This window comes from Malurus melanocephalus, unplaced genomic scaffold (assembly GCF_030028575.1).
Source record: "Malurus melanocephalus ecotype Western Australia unplaced genomic scaffold, MMel_1.1 scaffold_125, whole genome shotgun sequence".
NCBI classification, from domain to species: domain Eukaryota; kingdom Metazoa; phylum Chordata; class Aves; order Passeriformes; family Maluridae; genus Malurus; species Malurus melanocephalus.
Window position 1 is genome coordinate 15,222 of NW_026623357.1, and position 12,565 is coordinate 27,786.

Genomic DNA, 12,565 nt, shown 5'->3' on the forward strand with positions numbered 1-12,565 from the left:
TTTTTTTTGTATTTTTACTCCTGTAAATTGTGCTCTGGCTGGGCTGATGTGGTTACAAAAGAATTCTTTTGCCAACAGATTTAAGAGTTGGATGAAAAGAATTTAAAATTTTGGGCAAAACGAGCTCCAGCTCCCTTTGCTGCTGTGATTGCAGGGCAGTTTTATCCTGCTCTGGTTCTGGTTGTGCCACTGATGTGGATAATGTGAGCTGGGAAAAWCCTCTGCATTTCTCAGCTCAAAGCTCAGCCAGCAGATGGAAGAGAGCTGCATTCTGAATTTTAAGAGGAATTTTTAATTTAAAATTCTGTGTTCAGAATTTTAAAGCTGGCTGATAAAATACCCTTTATATGCACTTAAAWTCTAGTAACAAACAAAACTTTGGCATAAAAATACAGGGAAGGCAAAATTATCAGCTCATTTCACCCCAGCAGGCCCCAGTCCTGAGCTCTTACAAGGATTTAAAGTGTTCAAAAATCCACCCTGTGAAAGGTGGAGGGGTGTGCACAGTTGTGCATTTCAGAGAACCCCAATTTTGGGTTAAATAATTTGCTTTTCCTGACTCCAGTCCCACATTCCACCCCCTGGAGCTTCCAGAGGGGATGGAGGGGGTKGATGTGCAGGGAAGGAAATAATGGAGATGGGAAGAACCCAATCCCTGAGCAGAATTTGGGGGGGATTATCCAAAGGAAAAAAGAGGGATATCCCAGGGAATGGGAACCCTCCATCACAAACCTTTAAAGGACATTTTGCCTCAGCCCTGAGAGGTTGAACTGGAACCTTCCCCAGGTCCCAAACTCGAGCCGTGGTTTTTCCTCCCACATCTGGAGCTGGGAAATGCTCTGAAGGGATCCTCAAGTTTTGGCAATAATAGAAAGAGGTCTATATATAAATATATATATAAATATATATAAAAATTGTAATTATGAGCTCCGAGGAGGTCAGATTTATTTTTACAGTGTTATTGTTTCTGTATGTCACTTAGGAAGCTGAATTCAATCTGTAAGCACTTTGTTACTCTTTATACAAACCAGTCTAATAAAGAATTTTTTTTTCTCCATGTGCCTCCGTTTTTCATCAGAAATTAAACAGAGTTTTTAAAATGGAATTTTCATAGGAACATTGTTTAAAAATAATTTTCCTACCTTACCTGGTTTGAAGAGTCCAGAGCCGTTTTCCTCCCACAGAAATCCAGGTGAAATAAGTACCAACAATTTTATTTTCATTGAAAAGTGTAACAAGTTGAGAAAGTTGCATATACAAACAGTTGAAACAAAATATTACAAGTGAATTTATCCATACATACAGGCAGAATCCCAGCAAARCTCCCAGCTCCTGTTTGTGGATCCAGCAGCTGAGGGATGAGGGATTTTGATTGGGATTTTTTTAAGCTTTGAAAATGTGGATCCTGGTCACATCCCAAAGCTTGAAAGGCAAAAGTTTWARRMYTTTAATTTAAAAAAAAAATCAKTATTGAAAAATGGCTTCAGGGTTCTCTAGCAAGGAGAAGGGAGAAAGGAGGTGACTCCTGGCCTCGGTGAACTCAGTCCCAAATGGATTTGCAGTGGGATTCCAAGGGGCAAAGCCTTGGAACGAGGGCAGATCATCACAAGGACTGATGGCAGAGAGAACAACTCGAGCCAGAGCTGGTAAGGAGCTAAAAATACAARAAGTCTTTAAAAAAACAGGGAAAATACACTCGAAATTGGGAACTGATGTGGGGTGGCCCAGGAAGAGCTGTCCCACGGCTGTGGGAGGAGGATGGGGCCTCACACGGGCACAGCCACACACTGGGAATGAATTCATCCATGGAAAAGCTGTGGATTCTCAGCCTAAAACCAGAAAAAGTTATTCCACTGTCCCAGGATCGCAGGGAATATTCCAAGGCAGCACAGGAGAGATGAGATCTCCCTTGGAGCAGGCATTTACTGAGCCCAGCACGAGGCTCTGGGAATACATTTGGTATCGCTCCATCCCAGGATTAAGAAGGAATATTAAAAATCCAAAGGCTGTAAATGCAGAACTCTTAATCCTGGAAAAAAAGGAAGGTTGGGGAAAAAACCCCCGACATTCTGAGTTAAAAAAATACAAAATCATTCTTAGGGAGACTTCCTCTTCTAACYTGCCTAAAGGATGGGCTTTCCTCACTCCGGGTTTTTATTGCTTTGGGCTGGAGCTGTCCCAGCCCCCCAGGCTCTGTCCCTCAGCCCAAAGGTGACAAAGCCAGCGCTGTCCCCTCCTGTCCCCAGGGAAGGGAGGGATCCTCCTGGACACGCACCCCACACCCAAGAACTCCTTGGCTGAAGTTAAGGCAGCAATAAATACAGAGGGATGGATTCCCACCTGCCTTCCCTCCCCGGGCAGGGAATGGGAATGGATCCATCCACGGGGATGGGGATCTGTGGGGATCCATGGGAATGGGAATCCATGGAAATGGGAATCCATTGGAATCCACTGATCCATGAGAATCCATTGATCCACGGGGATGGGAACCCATGGGAATCCATTGATCCATGAGAATCCATTGATCCATGGGGATCCATGGGGATCCATTGATCCACAGGGATGGGAATCCGTGGAAATGGGAACCAATGGGAATCCATCGATCCATGGGATCCATGGAAATCCATAGGAATCCATCGATCTATGGGAATCCATGCAAATCCATAGGAATCCATGGGAATCCATTGAGCCATGGGAATCCATCCATYGATCCACGCGAGTGGAAATCTACGGAAATCCATTGATCCACAGAAATCCATCAATCCATGGGAATGAGAATCCATGAGAATCCGTTGATCCACGGGAATGAGAATCCATGGGAATCCGTTAATCCATGGGAATCCACTGGTGCATGGGAATCCACTCATCCACGGGAATCCATCACCCCACGGGAATCCATTCATCCATGGGAATGAGAATCCATGGAAATCCGTTGATCCACAGAAATCCATTGATCCATGGGAATGGGAATCCATGGGAATCCATCACCCCACGGGAATCCATCACTTCACAGGAACAGGAATCCATGGGAATGGGAATCCATGGGAATCCATCACCCCACGGGAATCCATCACTTCACGGGAATAGGAATCCATGGGAATGGGAATCCATCACCCCTGGGAATGGGAATCCATGGGAATCCATCACGCCATGGGAATCCATCACTTCACGGGAATGGGAATCCATGGGAATGGGGATCCATCACCCCTGGGAATGGGGGACCCTGTCAGTACACGCGCTTCTTCTTGAGGGAGGATTCCGTGTAGCGCACGGAGCCGGGAGTTGGGAATTCTGCAGGGCCGGGCTCGGGGGAGGACACGAGGTACGAGGAGCTGCGCTTCGGGGCCACCTGCGAGGGGACAGCACAAGTGACACACRATCCACCATTCCCAAAAAACAGCGCTCCAGGCTGGCAATTCCCAGAGTGGGAGCTGGGAAGTGACGCCGAAGGCTCAACTCTTTCAGCTTTTGAGGTCCAGCTCCAGTTTGTGCCTTTTTCCTTAAAAAAACCTCACTGATGAAGAATCATGTGTGGTGCTCCAGAATCAGGGTTTGTGCCTTTTCTCTAAAAAAAACCCCACTGATAAAAGAACCGTGTGTGGTGCTGCAGAATAAGGGTTTGTGCCCTTTCTTTAAAAAAATCCCACTGAAAAAAGAATCATGTGTAGTGCTCCTGAGTCCGCATTTCTGCCCATTCCTTAAAAAAAAAAAAAAACCCACTGATAAAAGATCCGTGTGTGGTGYTCCACAATCAGTTTGTGCTCTTTTCCTAAAAAAAAAACCCACTGATGAAGAACCGTGTGTGGTGCCCGGAACACCTGGATAAAATCCAGTGGGATAATCCCTGGTGGTGTCCTGCAGCTGCTCCGGCTTTTAGGATGAGGATTTCATTGTTCCTGGAGGGCTGAAGGGGTTAAAGGGTCCTGACCCTGCTCCTGTGCCAAGGGCAGGACGTGCCCAAGGCATTTCAGATCAGCTCCTACCCAGGAGACAACTCAGGAATTTGTGGGGTTGGAAGGAATGCACAGCCTTCTACATCTCAGGAAAATGGGGATTTCATGCCCTGTGTGATGGCAGAGCTGACCCCGCAGGATTTAGGGCTGTGAGGAAGGGTCAGGCCCCTCCATGCATGGGAACAGGAGCAGTGGGATGTGGGATGGCAAATGCCATTTAAATCCACTGCGATCCTCCTCTTCCTCCTCTTCCTCCTCTTTCCTTCCTACTTTATTTTCCTCCTTGCAGGCATTCTTGCACATTCCCGTCTCTCAGAAACTCTCAAACCCCTGCCCTGCCTGTGGGACTTGGGGCACTGAGGGGAGCAGATCCCCAGGGACTGGCACTGACCCAACCACTTCTCCCATTCCTGGGAATTGTGTGGAGCAGGGATGCAGGGAAAACTCCTCTCGGGGGCAGCACCAGCCAAGGAAGGAGTGTCTGCAGCCACAGCTCCTTTTTCCTTTCCTTTTTCCCTTCCTTTTTCCTTTCCTTTTTCCTTTCCTTTTTCCTTTCCTTTTCCTTTCCCTTTTTTCCTCTCCTCACCTTCTGGAAGGGATTTCCTGGAGGAGGCTGCGGGCCCAGCTGGGTTCCCTGGGCTCCCACAAGGGCAGGCACCACCTGCAGGTGGGTGCTGAAATCTGGGAAGGATCCACCTGGAGATTCCTGAATCCAGGACAGGATCCGTGCAGCGGGAAGAAAATAGGTTTAATAATTCATTTTTCCTGGATGAGCTCTGAGCAGGGATGGAAATACCCAAGTCACACTCAGGGGGTAACAGCAGGTGCAATTCACAGCAGATCGGGTGTGCAGCAATTCCTGGAGCAAACTGTGGGATTTTGGGATGGGTTAATTTGTGTAATTCCTTAAAAAACGTGTCTTTGGTCACAGAAACCTCAGCTTGGGCAAGAAACAGCCCTTCAAGGACATTCAGCAATGGGAAATTACTGGCCATTACAGTGCACTGCTGGTGGAATTCTAAATATTCCTGGTGGGAATATTGAACACATTCCAGAGCGTTCAGGTGATTTGGGATGTGGGGTTTTGGGGTGAGCCAGGGCTGCCCTGCAGCAGTGCCCATGCAGTGCCCTCACCCCTGTGCCACTGCCACACGCAGAGCGGGTGCCCAGGAGCTGAGGGGAGCAGCAGCCAGTGCAGCCAGCACAGAAATTCCATTCCTTCTCACCTCAGAGGCTTCATTTTCAGAGCCCTCCGCTCTGGCCTGGGCATAAGGGTGGTACCAGGGCTGGGCAGGCTCCTGCAGAGCAGCAAAACCCCTCCCGTGTCTGCCCACAGCTCTCCCAGGAGCTCCACAACACCTTTAACACCACTGCTGAAGCACCAATCAAACGTTTAAAATCATGGGAAATGCTTAAAAAACGCAGGAGGCACCAGTGGCCTGCAGTGAGGGAAGGATTCCTGTGATGTGGAATCCATTTCCAGGGATCTGTGCCAGGGCCTCACCTCCCCCAGCCAGGAATTCCTGCCCAATATCCCATCCATCCCTGCCCTCTGGCAGTGTGACCCCATTCCCTGTGTCCTGTCCCTCCATCCCTTGTCCCAGTCCCTCTCCAGCTCTCCTGGAGCCCCTTTAGCTCTGATTCAGGAGCTCTGATTCTGGCCCTGGCAGAGCTCTGTCCATGACCCTGTGCCCCCCACCCTCCCAATTCCAACCTCTCCATGCTCCAGAGCCGCCTCACTYCCAGAATTTGGGAGCACCCAGCTGTCCCTGCCAGCAGCCCAGCAGAGTCCCCATCAAGGAGCAGGCAGATCTCAGATTGATCCACCCACAGTCCCAGTTTTAATGGAAACATGGGAATGTTCTTTCCCAGTGTCCTGTGGGATTTCCTGAGCACCCAACACTCTCCAGGCCCTGCACCCCACGCTCTGCTCACCCATGGGTGCACACATCCTGTGCACCAAACCAGCCTGCAAACACTGCCCAAACTGGGCACAACTGGGAGGCAGAGCTCCCTTCTCTGGGATCCAACACTCACAAACTCCCCAGAAGGCAAAGACAAAGCTCCCTGCTTTTGGAGGCAGAGAAAAGCCACGACAGAGGTTGGGAGAAGCTGTTTTTTAGTGAGTGCCCCAAGTTCAGGCTCTCAAAAAGCAATTTTTCAAGGGCTGTGATTTCAGCAGGGAACATTCTTTGTGCTAAATCTGCTCTGAACACTGGAAGAGATAAAGTGGCAGTGGAGAGATTCTGCTCCAAGAGGAGAGGGGATTTGGCTGCAGGGAAGGCCAGGAGAGATTCCTGGTGCTGGGCACCCAGAGAAAACCAGGAGAATCCCAGAGATTTTAAAAACAGCAGCTGTGCAACTCCTACCTGTGGGAACTCCCCAGGCTGCTGGGAGTAGCTGAAATAATTYTCCATGGAGTGTTGTGATGCAGTTCCCTGAGCCACTGCAGCATCCACCACGCTGGGAAGGCTGCTCTGCTGCGGGGGGCTGGAGGCTTTGCTGGCAATTGCTGCTGGGAGCACAAAAAACACACTAAAATCAACACCTGGCTTGTATAAAACACAAAAATTCGTTTCTGTCCCAGGATTAAAACTGAAATTTGCCTCATCTGTGTCCCAAGTYAATCAGTGCTGCTAATAATTGAAAAACTTCTAGAAGTTTGTGAGTTCATTACCTCTGAATATTCACCCCGATAAAACACTTCACAATCCAAGATTTCCTTGAGGAAATAAATGACCTTGTGATCAATTAATTTACCAGCTCAAMAGAATAAACATTTGCCACACTCTGGCTGTGGGAATTTGCAATGAAAGCCAGGAAATGTTTGCTTACCTGGCAGGCAGATCCCAGGCAGAACACTTGCCAAATTCAAGTAGGGGTTGGTGCTCAGCCGGATTTCTTTCGGGGGTTCCCCGAGCAGAGAAGTCTGTTTTTTCAAGGGAGTCTGAAAAACAGGACAGTTTGCATTAAATCCACATCAAATTGATCAGAAAGATAATCAGAAAAATTTAATTTAACAGAAAGGTTAAGTGGCTCAGCAGGGTCTTGGAAAAAGCTATGTAAAAAACCTTTTGAAATAAAATGAAACTTTTGAAGTCAAGCCTGTGGACAATCAGGACACAGCGCCTGCACTTTTTTCTCCCAAATGGTTTTGCAGGAATGTTTCTCTTCAGACTGCAAGTTCCTAAAGGATATTACAAAACAAACAAACAAAAGGAAACCTTTTATATGCGAGGGAAGGGATAATAATCACCCGAGCGATTCCAGATGCAGGGAGTGAACATTAAGCAYGGAGCCAAGACAAAACTGACTTCTCTCACTTGGAGACACGAGGAAATAGAGGCCAAATGTTAGGAAAATCATGGCCTGACCTGAATTAAACATATTTCCCCATAAATGTCAAAGTATTTAGGTATATTATAAAAAAGGTTAAGTTTTGTCAATGGCAGACAAAAACTTTTGAAGGAATGAGACAATTCTGGTTCAACTTRGATCCCATCTCATCATCCCCACACCTCACCTTTAATAATAATGTATTTAAACAAAATTTTAAGTAATATTTTTCAGAAGTATTTTTAMTAATATTTTAAAATACTGATAATTAGAAGTGGATAACTTTAATGCACAGACACACAACCACCTTGAARCCCAATGGTTCCTACACCACCAGAACTGATTCTCATGAAATTCAACCACGAGGTCAATTTTTACCCTGCAGATAAATTTCATCATCCAACACTGTGAGGCAAACCCAAGTTAAAAAGCCCTCCAGCCCCATGGAGATGCCTTTGTTCATTCAGCTGGACCACCAAGGAGCAGCATTGTTCTGTTCCTGTCAGCACTGCAGTGACCTCAGGGTGTCCCACAGATGCTCCTGCGATGCAGCGATTTCACAGCGAAAATAAAGAGAAAACCCTCAGAGAGAAGAATTAGTGCTGGTCCCACTTACCCCCAGGGCTGGCTCCGAGGTTTTGAGCTGGCTGGGAGGTTTGGAGCGTGCAGCACGCAGAGCTCCTGTGGCCAGGYTGGGCAGGGGCTGTGGGAAGGGCTGTGATCCCGGGGCTGATCCCGATCCCAATCCCGATCCCGATGTCTCGGCGGTGCCTTTGTCTGCAGCTCCGTTGGGCCCAGGAAGAGCCTGGCCCAGCATGTGCTGGCTGGGGAAGAATGGCAGCATTCCCATCCCTGCTGCTGCTGCTGCTGCTGCTGCAATGGAGAGGGATTAGAGCCATAAATGGACAAATTCTGCTCTTAGAGGGGATTTATCAGAGCGGGATTGCTTGTGGGGTTCACCGCGGGAGGAGGGAAATGGTTACGGATCTGCTTYGCTGCTTTTTATTCTTTYATTCCTTTTTAYTCTTTYATTCCTTTTTATTMTTTTATTCCTTTTTATTCTTCTGCTACCCCACAGGCAAACAGCTCAATTTCAAGCTGATCCAATAAAACTCTGCCTTCTCTAAACATTCCCTGTGATAATGCACTCAGTGCTTCCTGCCGCTTTCAGAAAAACTGGGAACGACATCCTGGAGGATGCTGGCTGGGAACACAGGGGGAAACCCCACCTCAACTGGCAGCAGGAGGAATTCCTTTAACTGCAGAGCTGCAAAGTGCTCTCCAAAATGAAAATCTGCATGTTCAGAGGACACTTCTTCCCCTCTTTGTGGTGTTCTTGCTGCTCCTGGTCACTGCTGTGACTCAGGGCATGTCTGGGATTGCAGAACACAYRGATCCATRGAGRRAAMAARGTCAGAAAATTCTGGGATGGTTTGRGTTGGGAGGGACCTTAGAGATCATYSAGTGCCACCSYKSCMWKGSMAGGRMMMCYTYMMYKKYCCMRGGTKSYYCMRSCYKGSCYTKGGSMMYKSCMRGGRWYCMRGGSYKSYYCTGGGCACCCTGTGCCACCCACCCTCCCCAAAYTCCCCAAATTCCTTCCCAAACTCCCATCTAAATCTGCACTTCCACCTTAAAGCCATTCCCTGTGTCCTGTCCCTCCATCCCTTGTCCCCAGTCCCTCTCCAGCTCTCCTGGAGCCCCTTTAGGCCCCAAAAGGGGCTCTGAGCTCTCCCTGGATCCTTCTCTTCCCCAGGTGAACATCCCAGTATCCAACTGATGCTTCCTCATTYTGAGGAATAATTGAGAGTATCAGTGGCACAGAAATTTGCATCTGTCACAGATTGGATGTTAAAACCCCACAAAATTCCACTCCTAAAAAAAACATAGTCCAGCTGTACTGAAAAAGGCAGTGAGCAGAGTATTTAACACCCTGTTTTGGGTACAGAGGGACAAAATGAGGGGAATGAATTAAAGCTGGGGCATTTTCATGGATTTGGGATGAAATATTAAAATGAGATTTACTCTTGAGAGCTTCTCCTCGAGCAGCCAGGCTGGAATTCACTGCTGGCATCACCCCAATCCCCAGGACAGTCTGCAGCAGCATTGCTGGAGGCTCCCCCAGCAAACCTGGCTTCTGAAAGGAAAAAGAGAWAACTGTGTGAATGATTAAAATAATCTGTCCATAGATATTTCTTATAAATTCTACATTTTTCATCCTTTCACCCCCACCAAACTGYACAAAATTATCGTGGGATATGATAATTATGGAATATGATAATTRATAAAAGAACCACGGCGTGGCTTGGGTTGGAAGGACCTTAAAGATCACGGGGTGATAAAAATGATTTATTTTAGGAGTTGTCAAACTGTCCAAAGAGGGTGAAAGTTGCAGGGATGGTCTTACAGTGTTTGCCTGCATGTTGTCCATCTTCAGCAGCTGCTGCTGGGGCAGGGGAAGGTGAGCAGGGCTCTGCAGCAGCAGGCTGGAGGTGCTCCCCAGCACCGAGCTCTGACAAAGGATGCAAATTGAAGATTTTCAGTTAAATTGTTATTTGAGCAAAGAAAAATAACAATTTCCCCCACAGAGCTGATTCTGCTTCAAAGAAATACCCAGATATGTTTTCCCCACAGCAATCTACATGAAATCCTACTCCAGAGCCTTTCAAAAGCTGACAAATCCCAGTGCCTGCAGACTGGCAAATCCATAAAATATTAACATTGTTCATTCAAAACATTCTGGCTGCCAGAACTGAGCCACTTCATTAAGAATCTCAGGACACCACCTTCAGACTCTGCTGCTGGTAAATTCAGCACTGAGGTTTAAAATAAACTTGAAYAGACATCATGATTTATGGTGCAGGCCTGGAACTGGCTGGCAGCTTCCTCTGCCAGGTAAAATATAGGTGGTTCTATAGGTATAAAAATAAAAATAAATATACAGTGCATGGTGTCAGATCATGCCAAGTACACCCTTCTTTATTTATTTCTTTTTTTTTAATCTGCTCCATAGGAAAGATCTCCAAAACCAGAGGATGAAGACTGCAAAACACCTCCCTAAATAGTTTCAAACCTTTTTTTTTGAGCCTAGGCCCCTTTGTGGCAGGGTTGAATTCCCTAAGGGAAAAGCCTCAATGCCTAAAATATGATCTGGACTCAGAAAAGTGSTTTTTTCCAACAAATATGTGCCATATCTCGATTAGTTCAGCTTCTATTTGAATTGTCTCAGCCATTTCCAGCAGAAATTATCCAGGGCTGTTTATTGTCACCAGTGCCAGGGGCTGCTCCTTCTAAACTTGGCCAAATCAACAAAGCAAAATGCTCCAGTTGCAAAAGTCGCAGAAATAAAAGAGTGGAAAAATTGGTTTTTGGCCAGAATTTTCAAAGGAAAAGCTCTGGACTTAAAAAGATTTAACAAACTGCTGGATGCCCCAGGAAAACAACACTGAAACAGCTGAAAATGCATTATTTTGGCACAGGATATTATAACTTTGTAATTTTAACTATTTAACTTATAAGTTATTATTTATAACTTAGAAAAATTTACATCTAAGAAAAATTAAAAGCCAGAATTTGAAAACCAGGCTCGAGTTGGAAGATGAAGAACCTCCAGATCCCCTCTGCTGAATCCTTTTTAAAGGATCATATTCCTTAGAGCTTTAACAAGAACACTTGATTTGAGCTGCAATTTCTGAAAACTTTGGGATTTCTCATGTGAAGATCCCCCCAAACCCCTTCTGATGATGATTTTTTTCTCACATACCTGATGAACTTTATTCAGCTGCAGAAAAGGTGGGGCAACAGCAGAATTGAGGAGGTGAGGTAAACCTGCAGATGCTCCAAGAACTGTTTGAGAAACACACACACAAAAATTTGTATTTTATATATCAGGCAAGTAAAAATCTTTGGAATTACCCTGTAATTTTTAATTTTTTAAATTTTCCTAGGAAATTCCCAAAGGTGAGAATAAGGGAATGATGGATTTGTTTAGGTTGGGAAGGTTATGAATTATTTCAATAGTCCCAGCTCTGATATAAAATCACCAGGAGAGCTCCAAGATCCCCTGGAGGTGCTGCTTCTGAAATGTGAATTGTGTGGGGTTGGGGTTTATTCCCATCCTGGTGAGAACACAGAAATGTTTCTGGCTAATTTTCTGCAGCAGCCAAAGGAATAAAGAAAGATTCACAGTGGGAATGACAGGAGAAAGACTCAGACTGCAAAATTTAGATCTAGAACCAGATTTAAACTTGGATCAAAKTCTTGCAAGAGACATTTCTTACTAAACTCATTTCTAATATGAAATAATTCAGAGCCCACAGACTGAAATATCCTCTGAAATATCAAAGGATGTTTGCAGGTAACACTGAATTGTCCCCAAACACACGAGTGCAGCAAAGCACCTCCTGCTTCTGCTTTCAGGAAATGTGAAATTCTCTGCACAAAMACACTGAACCAGTGCCTGCACTGATTTTAAAACTCTATTTCCATTTCTCTCCTTTGCCAAAGCCTCACAGCACTAAAACAGGGTTTAATTCTGAATTGTTTTAGAAGAGCTTACCAGGTTTGACAGCRTGGCCACGCAGCTGGGGCTGCAGCAGCATCTGCAGCATTGCTGGATTATTCAAACTYTTCATGATCTGCACTGGATTTGGCTCTGGCAGCAAACCCTTCCTGTTGTTCCTCATCTCCAATTAAGAGACACAAACGTGTTAGAAGCAGCAGCAAACAAGGAATACATTTCAATCCCTCCCACTTTTGTGATGCCAATGGACACATTTCATTCCACACAGAAAAGAACATTTCCTTCACTGTTTCCTGCTCTTTTTCCCCCTCAAATAACGAACTATTCCACCCAAACTTGAAGCACATTTCTTTTTTTCCCTGAAACCCCGAGTTATCACTGCAGGAGAAGAAGAAGGGCACTGTTGCCATGAGCACATCTTGTAACACTTTTCATTTCTTTCACAGAGATGTGCTCAGAGCTGGCTGAAGTGAGGGAAYTCTTCTGCCTCTCCATTTGAAACAGCTCCATCTAACACCGATCACATCTAATTTTCCAGGAAATAATTTSATAAGACATGTGGGTGTAAAAAGCTTTCTTCTACCTCGAGCATGAAATGAACCTATTTCTCCTGCCTTGAAATTTATCTTAAAGCTGACAAATTCTTGCCTCTCTGTTTTAAACCAAGTTTTGGCTCATCCAGTGACTCATTCCCAGTCACTTTTGTTTCGAGCTGGAATGATTTCTCTTGCAGGAGATCAAATTTACCAAAATCCTA

General features: G+C 45.9%; 2 protein-coding genes across 3 annotated transcripts in view; one reads left to right on the forward strand and one right to left on the reverse strand.

The window, feature by feature from the left end:
• Positions 1-84, forward strand: part of JAK1 (Janus kinase 1) — a 14,494-nt gene extending 14,410 nt beyond the window's left edge. The window contains exon 14 of the mRNA XM_057370425.1: positions 79-84. Coding sequence (XP_057226408.1) covers positions 79-84 — 6 coding nt within the window. The remainder of the gene's footprint in view (positions 1-78) is intronic.
• A 1,368-nt stretch (positions 85-1,452) lies between these two features.
• Positions 1,453-12,565, reverse strand: part of RAVER2 (ribonucleoprotein, PTB binding 2) — a 30,669-nt gene continuing 19,556 nt past the window's right edge. The window contains exons 5-12 of one of the 2 annotated variants that reach the window (XM_057370375.1): positions 11,845-11,971; positions 11,050-11,132; positions 9,694-9,798; positions 9,312-9,423; positions 7,906-8,156; positions 6,789-6,900; positions 6,323-6,468; positions 1,453-3,349 (exon numbers count right to left, since the gene is read on the reverse strand). In XM_057370375.1, coding sequence (XP_057226358.1) covers positions 3,227-3,349; positions 6,323-6,468; positions 6,789-6,900; positions 7,906-8,156; positions 9,312-9,423; positions 9,694-9,798; positions 11,050-11,132; positions 11,845-11,971 — 1,059 coding nt within the window. In that variant the 3' untranslated portion in view covers positions 1,453-3,226. Of the gene's footprint in view, positions 3,350-6,322; positions 6,469-6,788; positions 6,901-7,905; positions 8,163-9,311; positions 9,424-9,693; positions 9,799-11,049; positions 11,133-11,844; positions 11,972-12,565 lie in introns of both variants that reach the window. The other variant, XM_057370373.1, reaches the window with a different exon arrangement.